Below are 18,972 nucleotides of genomic sequence, written 5' to 3' on the forward strand. Positions count from 1 at the left end.
TCTCATAAGACTAGGAAATAACACTGCTGTATTTTTCTGTATTTAATTTGGAATGAAGCACTTTATTTATTTATTATTAATTTAAAGCATTTTAAAAACATGGCATACTGCCATTTCCTTTTTTGCTTAGTATCTGCTTTGTAATCCTCTGTCAAATTCCTAAAGAAATTTTTTTCCCTTTGAAGATTGATTTGAAACAGAACTAGTACATAAACATAATGAAATACAGAAAGAGTTGGAGTTTACCTAACTAGGAATGTTCCCTGGGCACTGCTTAGCTAGGGCTGAAATCACTGATTGACATGGTTTTTGCCAAGGTGCCCAAACAAGAGCTAACCCCAACACTCCCGTTTCGGGTGAACCATGCATACAGTAGCAACATCACTTTTAATCTGGAGGCTAAAATCCATGTGGTTTTGTTTTCTACCTGATTTTACTTATGCAGGAACGACACTAGATCCATGTTCAACACATATGTGCGTATTGGTGTTTAGACACTTTGCTGATTGGGGGTCCCCATGATAAGCCTAATGGCTGATCCTGCCAGCAAAGGATCTGGAAGTCCCCACTTCAGCCAAGTGAAGCTGACAGGGTGGAGGAAGGAACAGCTTGAGCAGGTGCTGTGCCCATGCTGTCTACCCTCTCCTTGGGGAGAGATTAGTGCTTTGAGAAGCAAGAGATAAGGGTAAGAACTGTACCTGAAATCCAGCTGTGTTCTAAACACAATATATAGACAGAGCCAAGCAGCACAGCAGTGCTGGCACAACAGTTGCTGTCACTTTGCTTTTGTGTATCAAGTACCAGAGAAAGTGCGTTGTTTCGCAATTAACTAATATGTAGCAACACACAGAGGAACTCTTTGTTTCAGTTCTGTTTCTAGGAACCATACACAGTTCCTGTACAGGCACTGACCAAATCATCTGTCAGTAGCTACATCTGGCTGTTCAAGACATGGCTCACTGAGCAAAGGCTCCCAGCTCTGTTATAAAATTTATCATCTGCTTTCTTTTTCAGACACAGCTAGCTCATAGTGGTAATAGGTCAGACTTCAGTGTGTCCTTCAAACAAGATCACAGTACACAGACCAAGCAAATCCGTTCTTCCCTTTGGAATCTAGCATATACCCAGTTAAAACCCTGTGAATGGAAAAAACTTGCTGTGTTCTGGAAGTTCACAGATGAACAAATTAAAGCTATTGAAGAGCAGTGGACAGGTAACAATATCTGAATGGCCAAACATAATACATAGGATAAAAAACCTCACAAGGCAGTGTTGCTTTATAAACTATGTGAGTATCACATAGTGAAGGGGTACAAGCCTTGTCCCTGGTTCCTGGGAAGCAGTGCTGTAGCAGTACAGGACACTTCTGCTCTTCCTCCTGGCTTGAAGGAACCTTCCTCTTTGGAGATCAAGACTAGAAGCCATAAGCATCATAGAAGGGTCTTGCAGGTCATGCTGCAAGTGAGGACCTGGGGAACCTTATGACATAGAAAGATTTTGCTCATGGTCTGTCTGCACAACTGCCATGAAACAGGAATTTCTGGTTTCAGGCCTCTCAGGTGCTGGGAAAACAATTGTACTTGTTACTACTATTACAGGGTGTATTTCCACAGCTTGGAGAAAAATGAAAGGAAAAATTATTTTTAAGATGTATTAGGTGTTTTTTATCTCTTAACAGTAGTGTTAGGATAAAACGTGAATTTTTTTAAAAGCTTTTGTAAGCTTCAGTCTTCATTTTTCTCCTAGATAAGAAAGGTAATAAGAGCGAATGAGTAAATTCAAAATCTGTTGGAACTCTTGAAGTGCAAAAACACAGAATACACTGTTTCTAGCATATTGAGCAAATACTTTGTGTATTGCATAGGGAAAAAAAGTTACAAGGAACATGGAAACAGAATGTTGCTCATCTGGTTACATGGTACATTGCTGGCTCATCAGAATCCTGTTAAACACCTATATGAAGATCTGGTGGATGCAGGATTTCAGCCTTTAGCTGGTAAGTTGACACAGAGCACATTGCAGTGTCCTCTGCGAGACTGCAGTGCCATGCCGAGGTCCCTGCTGGCGCTGGGGAGCTGTGGCCAGGGCGGGGCTGGAGAACACTTTCTTATTTTCTGGGACTGCCCTTCCTGAGGGGTGAGGCTCCTTGAGAAAAAGGATTTATGTCAGACTTGAGGTTTCTAAAGGAAGACAAATGTGCAAATTTTGCTTCCCTCCTCTGTCCTGCACACATGGTTCAATTGTGACTGGTCAGCCTTCAGTTAGATTAGTCTGACCTTGTGCGAAGCAAAGCACACCAAGCATTTTCTCTTTGTACTTTACAGAGAAGATCAGAGCTTCAATTAGCATTGGCATGGAGTCCAGGAAATGTGTCATTTCATGAGCTCATCAATAAAACATGGCATATATGATGGAATTACAAGCCAGATGGAAAGTGGTGTTCAAATATCCTTTTGGGAAACAAAAACCTTATTTTGAAGTTGTACAACTTTCTCCATCCTGGAAGAACTTGCACTCCTGAAATGGTTACTTATTTCTCAAATGCTTGCTATATAGCAATATAAAACATTTAAGAGTGAATGGCTGACTGGTAGTTTATAACTGTGAAGGCAAGATTCCCACTTATAATTTCCACATCTGACCTAACATTGATAAAGTAATTCTGTATTGAAACTGCAAACTAAACTACTTTGTGTTTGATGTGAAATGTAAATAAAATGTCCTGTACATGAAAAAAATCAAATGTCATGAGTGAAAATTATGTATATAAATCAATTAACACTTTCAGAAATAAGCTGGCATCTGGCCTCATTTGGGATTCAGGTTTTTCTAAATTCTTGCTAGGATTATGACAGATCTTTCTACTGCAGCACTTGATTTATGTAGTGAAGATACACAAAAATGTCATGTATAAAATCCATGTGTAGCTGGCTGCAGAATTTTCTATCGTGGCATAACACTGTATACATACTCCCAAAATAACATTTGATATTTAATACTTAACACATCTAGAAATCATTTACCTATTTCTTATTCATATCTTGAATTAATACTTGGTAGCATCCTGCTGAATATGTTTAAAGGTTTTCTTATTACTGAATATATTTAATATCTAAAAAATTATGTAAATGTCTATCTTTGTGATCTTCTTTATAATATAGCAATAGTTTTATCATGTAATGGAAGAACTGAATTGCCTTTTCTGTTTGCATTTAGCTAGCATTATTTTGCACTGAATCCTACTGTTTGTACGAAAAAGGTGATCTGTATCTTAGTTTGAAGTCTTACTCCAAAATGCCCACTTGTGTGCAACCTTCTTTGAGTTGGCTGCAGAGTGTCCCAGAAATACAAAGAACAGCCCGCTAAATCCTAAGGTTTTGGAATTGGGGATCTAACGTACAAATGCTTGGAATCCCTACAGCATTCATCAAGTTCTGCAACATTAGCTTGGAAAATGAAACTGTTTAAGAATCTGATGGACTCGATACCTCACCTGGCCCAAGCTGGACCCTGGGTGTGGAGGATATGACCCTGCTTCTTTCCATTTAAACACACTGTTGTAGGATATAATTAAGGTGCATGTCAACTACGCTTAACTTGCATAAGCAGTTAAAAGTATTTCTAACAAAAATAAATTTCATTTTCTCTTGAACATAGATGTTAGTATCATTGGGATTAAACAAAAAGATTCAGACAAAAATTACATTGTATCCTTTATTTGAAAGTGTGCAAAGGATTCCTTAAATAAAAAGTGTTTGTCTTAATAATAAAAGTTTGGAGGTAGAACAACAGTTCAAGTTCTTTTGCCCCTCCAGACATTTATTATAAATGCACTTTTGCTTAAAAAAACCCTTTTTTTTTTAGAAAAGGGTAAAAACATGACATGTACTTTAGGCCTTACTGCATCAAATCTGAAAAGACTGGGAAGAGGTACCTTGATTAAAAACCCCTACCGGTGAGAAAGACAGTCAATCAGTCAACAACTTTTATTGACTGAACACTGGCATGGGTTTGGCCCTGAAGCACTCGCCCAGCTTGTCCTGCAGGTCTCGCAGTGGTAGAGCCGGAAGAATGAAGCACAGTTCGAGGATATTTAGCAGCAGTGGCTTGTGATATGGTTTGCTGAAAAGTAATCAGATACATCAAAACACTTAATGGCACAAAAAATTCCCATTAAAATAGCTCTAGGTGAGATGTAGTTTAGAAAGAAAGATATGCAATCCAGCAAACTGAAATACGCTTATCAAAAAGGGAAAAATAAATGGTCATTTAACAGAAAGGGTAATTTCTTTTCCTTTCTTATCTGTAATACACTTTTCTGAATATAACGTGCTAAACTTCCAGTTAACTAATTATCTTGAGCTTTTATCACTTCAATCTTACTTCGAGGTTGGTTTGTTTCAGTTTTTTACCATACTGCTCACAATTTCCCCCTGTAGTGCTAATTTAATCATGCCAGCTTTACTTTTGAAGCTTAGTATTTGCTATGAGGCAGTCTGTGAAAGGTCTTTGAAAAGAAAAGGTTTTCCATTTTATCAAGAATTAATTTTCTGCCCATAAAACTAGCCACCTTAGTGTAACAAACAGCTGCTTTTAATCAAGGTAAACTCTCTCCCCTCTCAAATTAACTCAAGAGAAATACTTGACTTCCACTTAGGTTTTTATTTGCAGAAAGGGTATACAGCGTATATCTCTAGGGCTGTCACACTTACTACATTTTTAGAAATCAGTGTTTGTTACAGTAGTTCAGGTGCGTTCCTTGTCACACTAGTCACAAAATCTGAATCCAGAAATTGTTCTTAATGAAGTAATTACCACACTGAATCTCTAATCTCCTACGAACATACAGTTTAAGTATTACTTTCTGCTTAATAGCCCAAATTCTTGAAAGCTATGTGCAGTGTGCCACAGGGCTGTGAGTCATGGCAGGAAATGGGGGCCTTTTCTGCTTTTGGTACTGCCATGCTGGTGAGAAGACTGAGGGTGGTTGGGAGGCTGGGAGGAGACAGAGCCAGGACAGGTGACCCCAACTGACCAAAGGGATATTCCAGACCCTGTGGCACCATGCTCAGTGTATAAAGGGGGGGATGAAGGAGGAAGGGGGGACATTTGGAGGGATGGAGTTTTGTCTCCCCAAGTAACCATTATGTGTGATGGGGCCCTGCTCTCCTGGAATGGCTGAACACCTGCCTGCCCATGGAAGCAGTGAATGAATTCCTTGTTTTGCTTTGCTTGTGTGCACAGCCTTTGCTTTCCCTATTAAACCGTCTTCTTCTCAACACATGAGTTTTCCAGCTCTCACCCTTCCAATTCCCTCCCTGATCTTTCTGGTGGGGGAGTGAGTGAGTGGCTGCATGGGGCTTGGCTGCTGGCTGGGGTTAAACATCTCCTCACCAGTGCCTTCTACACAAAGACAGTAAGTACTGTTTGCTATTTTCAACAGGCCTCAAGTCTGAGCTTTGTCTAATACCTCTTCACAAGGTAATTTTTCTTCAAACTATTACCAGATGTGTTGTAATAAAAATACTGTAAGAAGCATAATCTGATTTACCTGAGTGACCGGATGATGTTTCTCAACAATGACTGAACTCATGGGTGGAGCAACTCCCATCACTGCTAAACTCCCAGAAGCTCTGGATCTTTGTCCCATATCAGCTCGGCCTGTGATTCGAGCAGTGATTGTTCTTCCTGCTTTCTGTTGTGCAGATGTTATTACTTTTGCCATGGGCTATAAATAAATCAAGTATTAATTGGTAAAAAATTTTAAACATAATATTTACAATGCTCTAGTATTTCTGCTCAGTTTTATCTGCCACATGCCTAAATGGAACTTGTGATGTTGCAGGTAATCCAGTTACATTACACAGGACTGAATTTGCTCCACCTGGCTGCAGCCAGGATGACTCCATTTTTTTCGACTCCTAAGAATGAGACAGCATTTCAAGCAAATGACTTCTGTCCTGAGGGAAGTAAGACTAATTTGACAAAAATCAAGCAGCATGGATAGTTTAGCTTTGCTCACTGACTGCATGCTTGAGCGACAGCTGAAGGTACTTCCGCCACTGTGGAAATCCTTTCTAGCAATGACAGAACAGAAAATAAAAAAGCTCCCACGTGTACAATAATGCATCTTTCTCTGACAGCTGATAGCAACCTGTATCAAGTGCTAGAAAAGGAGGGCAGTTTAGCACTAAGCATAGAAAACGGAATGACAGAAATTTCAAACAGCAGTAGAACAAGACAAAGCACTTTCCATAACAAAAGGTTATCAAGTCAAACACTGATTGTTCCTGTTGCACTATAGCTAAGTGTACATGCACTCTCCTATTCCTCATTTTGCCACACTGCCCTACCTACAAAAAGAATTTAAAACTGCTCCTAGCATAAATGGGTTTATGTGACACAAATGAGCACTTGCAAGCTAGTGTCTTCGTACTGCCACGTAAACTCTATGGCAGTGCCCTCAACTACATACCTGTGTTGCTCTGAGAAATGCACAAATAACAATATCCAAACTAATATTTGTTATGAATATGCCTTAAAAGAAGAAAAGAAGTTAATTTTAGCACATTACCAGTTTTTGAATTGATGTCACACCAGATCCTGCTGTGCTACTGATGATTCCTGGAGAATCAGCATCTAGCCTGGTCTCAGGAGTGCTTCCATGAGCCAGGTGGCTAGAAAACTGTGAAATGAAACCAGAGTTTACAAAGAATGAGTGCTACTTTCTAAAAAATACAATTTTACTCCTTAGATAGTCAGTTTTTTTACTATCCCAATTACCCTTTTAATTGTAATATCTTTGCAGATATCTTACCTCTAGTGTTACTGTTAATTGTCTAATTTAAAATTACTTGTCTAAAAATAGTAGAAATTGTGTGAATAACATTTGTCACTATTAGAATTAAAAATCAGGAGAGAGGCATGCACATCATCTCTGTTCTAACCTACTCTCCAACATGATACTGTTTTACAGTGGCAAAGTTTTCAGGATGGCTCCAGGGCAGCTCCAAAACAACCATGCCACTAGATGATGATCTGGCTAAGTTGGTATGATAGGACAATAAGGTGAGTTCCCTCAATGTCTGTATGTGTTACCCCCCTAAAAAAGAAGTTTTAAGTCAATCCAACTTTTCATCTTTTCAGAGTACATTAAATTCAGAGTTTTTTTTAAAAAAAACCTCTTAACAGCTTTTTTCCAGAGAGAACCTTAGAGAACAAATTATGCTTATTGTAGTGACCTTGTCTTCATTAGTTTAATGCATTTTCACTAAAATAAAAAAAAAGCTTAATGAAAGTACAGCAAGCCACAGCAGCTGTGTCCCAGTCACTTCATTTTCACAGTGCAGTCTGAACACACCTGCAGGTTTCCTTTTAGACTTGGACTTTCTTCAAAAAAGCCCAAACCAAGGAGTTTCTTTTTTGTCACTAGCAAATACAATTCTGTTCCAGCTACATGCTTACCATGCCTTCCATCTGAAGAGAAGCTGCTGGTGGAGGTGGTGGTGAGGGCGGATTATACTGTGAAGGAGGTGGCCTTCCTGCACCAGTGGGAGCATTATCATTTCTCCTGCTTCCTGTATCTATTATTAAAAACAAAAAGTAATGGGATCAGCATATAATCTAGCTAACCCTAAGGGGTGGGGATATGGGGGAAGATAAATTACAATAAAAATTTTAGTATTTCTTTGGGATTTTGTGTAATAGAATAAAAAAGATCAGGCTGTTCTTTATAGAGGTAGGTAGGTAGGTAGGCAGAATAACATTCCTGTATTTTACCCATCTTTTGAGGTGCTTGTATATGTTTTTCAAGGGGCTTGTTTCTCAGTTATGTCTCAACATCCCCGTGGCACATGTCACCTACTTGTAGTGCAAAGAACTGAGGTTCTTCCTACTCCTTGCCAGAACTAAAACCAGTGTGCAGGAGGTGCTCTTATCCTAAGATCCAGTTTAGATAGTGTCTTGGGGTGACCTTATGATGTGTATCCCATATCGCTGCCCTATACCCAGAAATTAATTCTTGTGCCTTTCTATGCCTTTAAACTGAGCCTGAGAGGGGGAAGGAAAAGCTGAGCAAAACTTTTTCAAAGCAGTTTGCGGCTTGTTCAAGGTCAAGTAGAGATAGTGACCTTTTCCCCCCCCAGCTGCGGCAGGGGAGCGAGGAAGCACCCGGCTTGCTGCTTTCCAGTCAGCTTTTGGCCAGTTGTTTTTCAGTTTCTTTTTTCTCCGGAGAGAGACTGAGAGTTGGACTTTGCTTTTCCTTCTCTGGAATTCCGGATTTTCTCCCTTTTCTACTGGACTGCTTTCAACCTCAGAGCACATCGGGAGGACTTTCCACCAGGCACAGAGGGCCTGGCCCTGGCCCAAGCCCCAGCTCCGAGGAGACCAAAGGGAGGACTCTAACACTTTCCCAGGTTTTGTTCTCCACAGTGACAGATTTTATTATTTAGCATTATTATCCTTTTTCCATGTGTTTGGTAAATAAATAGTTTTTTCTCCTTCACTTTCCTTCGAGGAAAATTTATTTTTCCCAAAGCTGGTGTGGGGAGGGGTGGCTGTGCCTTCTCTCAGAGGATATATTTCTAAATTTGGCCAAACCGGTACAAAGAGGAAAACACAAAGGTCATACTGGACTTCTCTGAGAGCACAAGATCCTTAAGGGGGCTTACTGGTAGTAAAATAAAATGTTACACATTAGCAGCAGCATCTCATTCCCATATATAACTGCTGGACAGTGGCCTCATCCTGGCTGGGACAATCTACAGGCACCCTATAGCTCTCATGTCCCTGCGAGGGTAGGCTGGGTAAGCTTAAGCTTGAACAAAATCCATCTGGGATACTTTTATCTTAAAATGCAGACACTGGGGACGCCAGATCTGCAGACATAAGCCCAGTCTCTTTTCCAAGCAGTTCCAGCCTTTTCCTTTTAGAATACAGACTTTATTAAAGGAAGGAGAGAGAGGTATTCTTATTTACTCTCCTATTTCTGAAGCAGCTGATGCCAGCAGGAGTTCCAGGATGAGAGAAATTTACTCATTCCAGGGACTAGAGTGACACCGTGTGGTAATTGTGTTTGGTTTTTTTCATTCTTAGCTGAAATATGGAGGAAAAATAAAAGGAATGTGCTTCAAATCTGTGCAATACTTGTAGATATCAAGAGTAAAAGAATGCCAAAATATACATTTCTTATATATCTATGTATGTACACACACATTAAGCTTAAGCACAGACAGGACCAATACACAGTTATAGACCAGTCAGATCTGATCTATGCTACTGAAGAAAAACTATGTTAGGATTTTTATAAGCAAAAAGTTATGAATTCTTTTGGCTACAGTGTTCCTCTAAATACATAAAAAGGTTAAAATAATCTTGATATATTATTAATTAAAAAGAAAGTCAGCAAATTAGGCAGATAACATTTACACCATCAACACTGACACTAAATATTATGAAGCCATTAAGGCTGTGATACATGCACACTATTAATAAATAAAGTATAATGATATGTACATATACGATATGTATGTTATCTGTATATTGTGTGTATATTAAATGTACGTTAAAATAACTTAATAATAAATTTGTAAAGGGGTGAAATTCTGCTTTTATATACAATGACAGTAGGTGGCACTGCAGTGTTCATATAAATTTATAATTGCTGACTGATTCTGGCACATGAAGTTTTGATACCCACAGATTAAATGACCAGCAACAAATCACAATCATCTTCTCTGATGTTTGCAGTCTTCTGATGTCCTGATCACTGTTCTACCTGATCAAGAATGCAGATCAATGGTTGTTCAACCATATTAAATAATTATGTAACTAACTTCATTAAAACCACCATCTGGCTGTAGCAAAAAAAACATAGTAAGCCTAGGGCAGGGGAGAATGTGGTACAAGAGGTGGTGGAAGATGATGACCTGCTTAGGACCGAAACACAGTCTGTGAGATGTTATGAAGCCTGATTAAAAAGCATAATAGCAGATACACAAAAAAATAAGTTATGGGTAGCCTAACATCCAGCACAGCAAAATCTTTAGGTCTTGTTCTGGTGTAGAGTATCAGTTCCAGCTTCTTAGTAAAAATCAAGCAAAATCTTTGGTCCATGAAACTCAGGGGTTGGTCACAACTATTCTAGAGCTCAGTTTTCTTCATTTCCTTACTACTTACCCTCATTTTTATAGGTCTACAGAAACAATGCTTTCACATGAGTCAGTTACCCTTCATTATCAGGGAGACCTGTTGTCTGTTGCATGTTTTTTGAAAACAATAAACAAATAAAGGATAAAGCTTCAAGATAGAATAGTTCTTAATTAGTACACAATGAAAAAGAAGTACCTGGGAAATGCCCTGTAATTTTATTCCCAAACTCAGTATCTTCAAGAAATCATTCATTCTTAACAGTCTACAAATACTGATCCTATGTTTTTACTAGCACACAGCTACTAGCTACACTTAGCTAATGTCATATTAAGTTCCTAAGCCACTACACAAATACCACTTATGTTCAACAGGCTTAGACAGCTGCTCAGGTAAGTATCCTCTTACATTTTCTTCAGGTTACTATTTCCTCTTCCTAGCTACATTTTTTGGTGAAGAATTTTTCTAAAGTAGTTCAGAAACTTCTGTGTAAGACTGTTAAATTTAACAACTGAAGTTACTTGTCTAAGGCTATTAACCACGGCTGCCAGTACAGCTGGTTGTTGAGCCACATGCATAGCTGTGACACTCCTGCTAGCACAGCTATTTTCTCTTTAACGTAGGTTGCTGCACCAGCACGATTATGTTCCCACTGCTACAGATTGTCTCACTCTGAGGGGGTGATTTCATTACATCATTAAGCATGTGAAGCTCTTCCCTGTGTAGCTACACAGGTTTTACGAGTATGCTGCTGCTAAAAATAGACTGGTGTTTCCTGTTCTGGCACAGAGTTACAACTAAATACAGAACATGAGAGATTTGCTTGCCCTTTTTACATTCAAAAGCAAGATTAAAAAAGAAGGGAGAGCTGGGTAAAGCTGATTCATTGCACACTGAGATTCCAGAGCATAAAGGAATTTTCAGAATTTTGTCTTCACTGCTCCATAACCTGGTGTTTTGTTTGCCACCTTTGACTTCTTGTTCTGCCTTCAGCTGCAGGCTACTACTCTCTCAGCAATGTGGGATGAAGAGAACACATTCCTACTTTTAGCTACAGCAGTACGAAGTTCAGCATCAGAGTATTTCTCAACATATTCAACAGGACATTTTAAAGCAATAAAAGTTTAATAAACTCTGTATTGCCACAGATTCTCAAATGAAAAAAAAAAAAAAAAAAGAGAAAAGAAACTCCATTAAAACAAACAAAAAATCCCAAACAAATCCAACAAAAATGCACACACACAACCAGATTAAAGCTGCTATTCATACTAACCAGGATCTGGCCTACTGTCCTTGCTTTGAAACATGGACATTGCTTCCAGATTCAAAGCACATACACCACGCATAAAGGCTTTCTTCATGGTGTCTTCATAGTGATCTCTTTCACTGTGCAGTCGCAGAATCTCAGCTTTCCTCTGTTCCACAGTAGCAGTTAGCTACGAAACAGAATGAGGAAACAGCTCTCTCTTACTTCTGAATGTAAACTACATATCCATCAATTAACTTTAAAAATTATTTACTATATTTACAAAGGTATTTTCACTTAAAAATCTCTGCTTCACTGGAGATGAAAAGCTCACTGCAGTTTCTTTGTAATACAGCACAATATTAGTACTAGAACATATCAAGGACAAGACTGTATTCAAAACCCTACCTAAGCAGAAATGTATCTTGCAAGCTTTTGTCTTTTAGAAGTTGGCATCTCGGCACAACCCAGATTTCTGCAGAAACATGGGTTCATTCAACAGAAGAGCAAGTGTTCTCAGACAATTATTTAAATATAGGGTAAATTTTCATCACCAATCTCTCTTCTCTAGATACTGTAAAAAACTAAAAATGCCGAGAAAAGAACAGAGCAAGTTGCTACTTATGGTTTTTGTGCTGTTAAGACACATTTGGTAAGCCTGTTCTTAAAGTTCAAGGTTTAATTTCTTGCTGAAATACAAAACTCTTAAAAGTTGTATTTTAAAACTGATTACTTAGCATGTACCAGTGCATATGTTGACAATCTCATCTTAAGATCTGAAAATTCTTTAAGAAGCTTAATTGGCAAGGTGAAGAAAAATCAAACTTAATTTCAGCCTTTAACAGAGTAGCTATTACAGAAAAAAAAAAAAATTGTACTCATCATGACCACTCGTAATAAGAATGGTCTTCTATTCCCACTGTCTTCTTTATTAAGACCTCAAAATGCATAGCCCATATTAACAGGAAGCTGTTAGAAAACTAATGGTGTTCCCACCGGTAGGCAAACAGAGATTTGCCTCGTTTGAAGAAAGTCCAGTTTATTTCATCTGTGCATGCAGATAGGCAACATTTTATATCAGATGCAGGGAAACAAAGTCACGTCTGAAAACATAACAGAGATCTTAGATCCATTCAGATCTTCTTGCATACTTGGGAGCTCTGTTCTGCTGGAAAATACTCATGTTTGTTAGGTTTTCTGAGAAAGAGATACTTTGGAGGGACAGGGATTGGGAGTGAAGGAGCAAAAGAAGGGAAAAAAATTGATTTTACCTCTGCAATTTTGGCTTCATAATCATTGGTCAGCTGAACACACACATCTTCTGCCCTTAACTGACAGGCTCTTGCTACTTTGTCTTTCCATCTTACTTCACTAGCAGAGCGCCATGCTGCCCACACTTTCTTCATCAAAGCTGTCTGGAAATGTCTGTCCGCTATGCTATTTGCATACTCCTTAGGAAGTAAATACAACCATATCACACAAAAGTTCAGGGATGATAAAATCTCAGTACTCCAGTGTGGATGATTGTCTTACAGCTTATTACACAGACCACAGTAGGAACTCCTTAACTGAGTTACAGGTCCTGCAGTGAAGTGTTACACAAGCAGTGTCAGCAGCTCAGTGTTGCCTCTGCACACGTGCCATGGCACATTCCTGACCCCAACACGAGAAACTGTGTTTGTGAACTCCTAGGCTACACACAACAGTGGTCTTACGGTTAGTTTAATGACACTCAAACAACCTCATGCATGCGGTGTAAGCAGGCATGTGTGAAGCCATTTGATGGGTATGTGCACATTTGGATTCACTGCAGGAATCACAAAAAATATGCAGTCACAAAGATTGCAGATAGTTAGCATAAAACACCTTTTGAATAAATTTACACTTCAGGATTGTTTAAAAACTACTTTGAAACAACTCTACTATTCTACTCTACTTCAATACAGTCAGCAGACAATGGTTTTTTTTCCCATTCCAGAGAGTATTCTGACAGCAAGGTTCGTTTTAGAGCTGATCTTTCCAAACTGTTATTTGACACTGTCAAACACATCAAAATAGAAACACCGTAATTTCTTCAAACTGTAACAGGAACTGCAGCAGCTCTGACTCTTTTAAGTTCAGAGGTTTCATTTTCATTGCATTCTTATTTTGTGCACATACCTCTTGTTTGGTTTTAACATGCTGAATCCGCCACATCGTAAACTTTCTCATCAACTCTACTCGCTCCTTTTGCTTCTCTAATGCTTGGGTCAAGTTAGTAATTACCTGCAAAAATATTAACACTATTTCAATAGCTATGATCATTGTAAGGTCAAATAGAATGTACTTTATGTCTCAATTATTTTTCACTTAAAGCGCTTGCTTTTAATGGATGCTTTCTACTGAAACTTCCCGTTACTCTAATCAAGTAAGAAACAATCAGAGTTCAAACCAGAATTAAAACTCTTGTGGCTTCAACACTCAGATTGTGGCACTTCCATTGTGTAGTTTTAGGAGAAGTTCAACTGAATTGCTATTTCCTCCTACATTTGCTGGTTTCTGAGCTACTTTCTCATAATTAAATGTTACTGTAGCATAACACCAGAAAATTATTTCAAAGAAAATTTTTAAAAATCAGAAACATTTATATTAGAAGATTTTTCACTTGTCGGAACAGAATAAACAAGCCAAGTAGTTGCTACAAACTAGAAAAATCTTATTAAGAATTGTTACTGTCTTTAGAAGTTCTCATGAAAGATATTATTATAGGCTTATAGCAACTAAAACATTTGAGAGACAAGATGTCCTACTGGACAGAAACTGCAACTGGGGACTTTTACCAGCAATCTCTAAATTTAATGAGTACACATAAAGCTGAGGTTCCCCAATTAAAAATTAAGCCAGATATGATGCAAATTTGGTACACCAAATCTCAATATTTCTCTATATTTCTGCCTAACTTCTTAAGCTAGACTCTGCCATCAGTAACACATGAGCAACTCCAATGGTCAACAGCGACCTATCATGGGACTTTGGGGAATAATGTAAAGTTACTTTAACTACTGCATAAAGATTGTTGAGAACAACATTTTATGATAATACATGCTAACATATGTTAACATTATATTGCATTTGTTACAAGTAGTAATCACTGAACATACATTAATGAAATGAATGATACCTAAAATTAAAACAGAAAGCAAATTAAATAGATATATTAATTACTTTCATTGAAAAAGTGTCATATACTAACATAAAAGTCAATTTTCAATGCTGCATACATGCTGATACACACCAGAAGCCTTAACCTAGGTCTATTTTTGTTAATTAGGATATTTTTGCAAATAAAAAGCATTTGAGATTTACAATGTGAAATAAGAATTTATAATACTTGTAATGTTTGTGACGCTGATGGACTTTGGTTTATATCCATATCAGGATACAGCAGTTTTGACCATTATGGAGTGATATATGGAAGCATGGAAGCACTGCCACCTTCCATTCAGGTGGTAGCAATAGGAATTTTCTATTCAAATGATTTTTTTCTTAGAAACAGAACTACAAAATTGGCTGAAGAAATAATTTCTTTGGCAGCAGAAAAAAATTAGAGCTTTCAAGATATCATTGAGAATTATGGCACATTAAATACAACTGACATACAATGATAGCCAACAGAATTAGATGTTAGAAATGTATATGCTGAAATAGCCATGTATATAGGTACTAGTTACATTGTACAAGACTAATCCTGTTCATGTAATGTTACAACATTTATATTTGCTTGGTCTGTAAGATTAGTCTGTTTTCCAAATGGACACAGAACATCATCTCCATTCATATTTTAACTCCCGCAATGTATGTTTTTTGAAAATGTCAGTAGGAATTACAAATTCAAACTCCATTAAATGTTCTCAAGTACTAGGTTAAATGTTCAGGGTAGCAGTAAGAAGACTCAATTATGTTATGTGATTGCAAAACTGCCAAGATTTTATATCCACTTCCATAGTACTAGTTAATTTTGAAGTTGTTTACATCGTTGATAGCAGGAAAGTGTAAATCAGAGACTCCAAATGTCCAATCTTAAGAATATGTATAAATGTAGAATTCCTAAGAATCCTAAAATAGAGGCTCTTCAACACTTAGGAGACTGCTGCCCATTTAAAATTGAGGAAAACCGATCTAATAATTGAAAATTTAGAGGCTTTTAAAGTGTAGGAGCTAATAGACTCACCTAAGCCCGTGTGATCTTCATGAAATAAATAAGAAACTAGTAGATTCTAGATTTAAGAAGCAAACAACACAAAGTATGCACAAACAATAATATTTTCATTGTTAGTATAGACAACTCTATTAGCAACAATGATTATTTTTCTGCTATACAGTCTGAATGTATTATTTACTTCTCTATGTTACTTGCTTCAAAAATATTTTGTTCAAAGAGATGGTCCAGAAAATTTAGTGAGGATATTTTTAAACAGAGTATGAAAACAGAGTACCTCATCTTTCCTGCTAATAGAGATTTCATAAGTATGAAGTAACTCCTTCAGGTTTTCCATCTCATTCTGCAATTGTTTCACATGTGCGGCATGTTTCTCTTTCTCTTGTCTCATTTGAAGCTTGTGATGTTGAATCAAATTAAGTTTCCAATTTTTCAGTTCAGTCAGAATATTTGTCTGAAAAGTTCAAAGGTGACAGTAACGCAATTAGTTTAAATGATTCCCTCCTCCCTATTATTTTAATCTTAAAATACTTAGCAATTAAGGAGACACAAATATTTACAGTGATACCTTCATTACATAGGCCGTTTACAGCTATAAATATTACCAGACACACTGAAGTATTGAATCATGATATCAAAACATCCCTAATGGAGACAGTTATTCCAAAGTTTTTGAAACAATATATTCTATGCTATATATGTTTACGCGCAATATGCAACAACAACAGGAAATACCATTCTCCCAGCAATCACACTGCAATTTCTCCTGCACTCACTCTACAATACAATGATATCCATGAATGATTTTTAAGGATTCCATACAATATAAATACCTTAAGACTTCCACTCCAGAGATCAAGTATATTTTCTATTTGAGTGAGTTTTTCCTCTGGTGAAGTTAATTCAGTCACTGAGGTTTTGCTGACTTCTCTCGGACCATGTATGGACCCTTGTGAAGAACTTGCTTCTGAAAGAGCAGGCTGTTCCATATGGGCCTGCTTCATTGATGTTGAGACTAAAAATGAAACAAGACAATAAGGACTGACACTCTGGAAAGGCTAACTGGTCCGCATTCTGGATGGAAGTCAGAAGCCAGGCAGTGGTGAAAAGGAAATATAATATTTATGACATCAGAAACCTCCTTTCACCACATAAGAAAAGCAACCCAATTCAAATACACGCTTCCTGGACACAAATATATTTAAACTGACGATCCTATTGTAACATTAGTAAATTCAAAAGTGCCGCTCCTGTAAAATACAGTATCTTAATATAAGTTAATTTGAAAGAAAATGATCACAGCAAGCACCAAAAATACAGACAGAAACAACACCTCTAAGTACAGGGCTCTTGACAATTAATATCTCAGGTCAAAAATATACTAACTTTTGCCTTTTTCCTTAATGAGTCTGTAAATGCCTGAGATCTGTGGTGTTGCCTAGCAAATTCACAAAGGAGCCTGTGGATATATTTCCATGTTAATATGTACCTGCACCCATTTTTCTTAAAGCCTTCAATTTGTTCATCTAATTAGACCTTAAGCAATCTGAGAAAGGAATTATCTACCATGAACTTATATAATGCCTGACACAGTAAGTCCTCACTTTGAGGAGTTGTGGCTAGCTACCACTACAAATTAAAGTTAATCCCTGCCCAAAAGCTAATAGGCATACATTTGAGCTGAAAATAAAGTTAATATTTAAGTAAACTTGGGAAATAAAATATTGGTTTATATTTAGTTATTCCTTACAGAAAATTTATTTGAGTCGACAACTGAATAAAAAAAAAAGTAAAGAAGAGGTATTAGTAGATTCCTGTTAATAACAACAAATAGGACAACTTCAAAAGAATACTCCCTTCTTTTCACAAACAGAGGAAACCACCAACATTTTAGTCTTCACTTCTGAAAACAAATATTGTCTGATGGGTCTGATTTTTTGGTTCAACCTAGAAGAGATAAGTTTAACTGTCACAAAGCAGTATCTTCAGTGGACACTAGAAAAGTATGTTTCTAATTTATTCAAGGCAGAGCCTGATGGTTGATACTCTTTCACAGCTATTTTCACTGTTAAGTCTCCTGTCCCAAGGAAATGAGAAGAGCTGTCTGGCCAATACTCCCTGCCACGAAACTACTACACTCGTACTCCAGAACAAGAAGGAAACAAGGAAGAACTGTGATGCAGAAGCAGTTACAATTGCTTTTTGGTATTTCTCCCAAGGTAATACACAACCACACATCATAAAATTAACTTCAGCTTGAGCTAAATAAGTCCCATCTAACACACTATTTCTATAGACTAAATGTCCTGTCCTATTACAGAAGCAAAAGACCATACACAGATTATTCCCCATCACAGAGTATATTAAAATCAGGCTTTAGCTTTTTTTCAGTTTCTCTTGAAAATGACAGAAGTATTGCTTAGGTAGTGGCAGAATTTGAATACTTGTTGCTTGTAAAAATCTCCCAAATATGTGACATGCCAGACAGATGATTCAGATTACTTGAAATGTATCTAATTTATGTGATGAAGAACCTGCCTGGCATCTGACAATAAAATTATCTGGCACTGTTACCATTGTTAAATATTCACAGTTCTGTCCTTCACCACTTTTCCCCTTTCCTGCATGCCACTCCTTCCTTCAGTTGTGACATGAAATGCATGAAGCTTTATTTTTATTTTTAAACTTTTACTACTTGGTTAGATTACGCGGATATCCAACCTACACAGCACAGTTTGTAAGATATTTTCCTAAAAAATAAACCAAACAAACCCAACAGAACAAAATGTAACCAATAAAAACAGGATATTAAAATAGACTGACAACTGCCATAGTCTGAGAATCACAGTATTACTAGTTCATCACTCTCTTCTCCTTAATTCTCCCTAGGAACAGATTATCCTAACATAGCTTTAATTTCTCTCATTTACCATAGGATGTATCATATCTTCATTGAATCCACCAAGTGTATCTGTTACATGTTTATATGATCATGTTATGGAATTCATCTTGGCCTTCCAGCATTGCTATAATTTTCTAGTTGTACACATATTAATTTAATTCTTATTTCTAATGCTCTCCTTCTGTCTGTTCCTTCCATAGAATTATATGTTGTTGTTCGGTTACAGTTTGCTAAGGCATGAAGGATGTTGGCAAAACCATTTGGATATGGTAAGTATAGAAATGTACTTTAATAATAATCTCCACATGCATTTACTGCAACATATCTCTAGACAGAAATAATGAAATCAGCTTTTTATCCAGATGTCTGTTACTACTGTTGGGTTCTTCTGTGTTGGTCTAGTATCTGACTTTTCCTGCTTTTATTAAGTAAATAAGCTCTGACAGACTGTTCTCACACGTGACATGCTATCAGTGGCCC

General features: G+C 37.3%; 2 protein-coding genes across 5 annotated transcripts in view; one reads left to right on the plus strand and one right to left on the minus strand.

Moving 5' to 3' along the window:
• Nucleotides 1–3,652, plus strand: part of ANKDD1B (ankyrin repeat and death domain containing 1B) — a 28,258-nt gene extending 24,606 nt beyond the window's left edge. For 2 of the 3 annotated variants that reach the window (XM_048291984.1, XM_048291983.1), the window contains 3 exons: nt 1,015–1,213; nt 1,865–1,996; nt 2,325–3,652. In XM_048291984.1, the coding sequence (XP_048147941.1) occupies nt 1,015–1,213; nt 1,865–1,996; nt 2,325–2,383 (390 nt within the window). In that variant the 3' untranslated portion in view covers nt 2,384–3,652. The remainder of the gene's footprint in view (nt 1–1,014; nt 1,214–1,864; nt 1,997–2,324) is intronic. The other variant, XM_048291985.1, reaches the window with a different exon arrangement.
• Nucleotides 3,653–3,700: 48 nt separating this feature from the next.
• POC5 (POC5 centriolar protein) overlaps nt 3,701–18,972 on the minus strand; it is a 29,534-nt gene continuing 14,262 nt past the window's right edge. For both annotated transcript variants that reach the window (XM_048291982.1, XM_048291980.1), the window contains 9 exons: nt 16,424–16,605; nt 15,868–16,044; nt 13,553–13,657; nt 12,664–12,843; nt 11,420–11,582; nt 7,465–7,583; nt 6,575–6,685; nt 5,552–5,728; nt 3,701–4,122 (listed from right to left, as the gene is read on the minus strand). In XM_048291982.1, coding sequence (XP_048147939.1) covers nt 3,973–4,122; nt 5,552–5,728; nt 6,575–6,685; nt 7,465–7,583; nt 11,420–11,582; nt 12,664–12,843; nt 13,553–13,657; nt 15,868–16,044; nt 16,424–16,594 — 1,353 coding nt within the window. In that variant the 5' untranslated portion in view covers nt 16,595–16,605 and the 3' untranslated portion in view covers nt 3,701–3,972. The remainder of the gene's footprint in view (nt 4,123–5,551; nt 5,729–6,574; nt 6,686–7,464; nt 7,584–11,419; nt 11,583–12,663; nt 12,844–13,552; nt 13,658–15,867; nt 16,045–16,423; nt 16,606–18,972) is intronic.

This window comes from Corvus hawaiiensis, chromosome Z (genome assembly GCF_020740725.1).
Source record: "Corvus hawaiiensis isolate bCorHaw1 chromosome Z, bCorHaw1.pri.cur, whole genome shotgun sequence".
NCBI classification, from domain to species: Eukaryota; Metazoa; Chordata; class Aves; order Passeriformes; family Corvidae; genus Corvus; species Corvus hawaiiensis.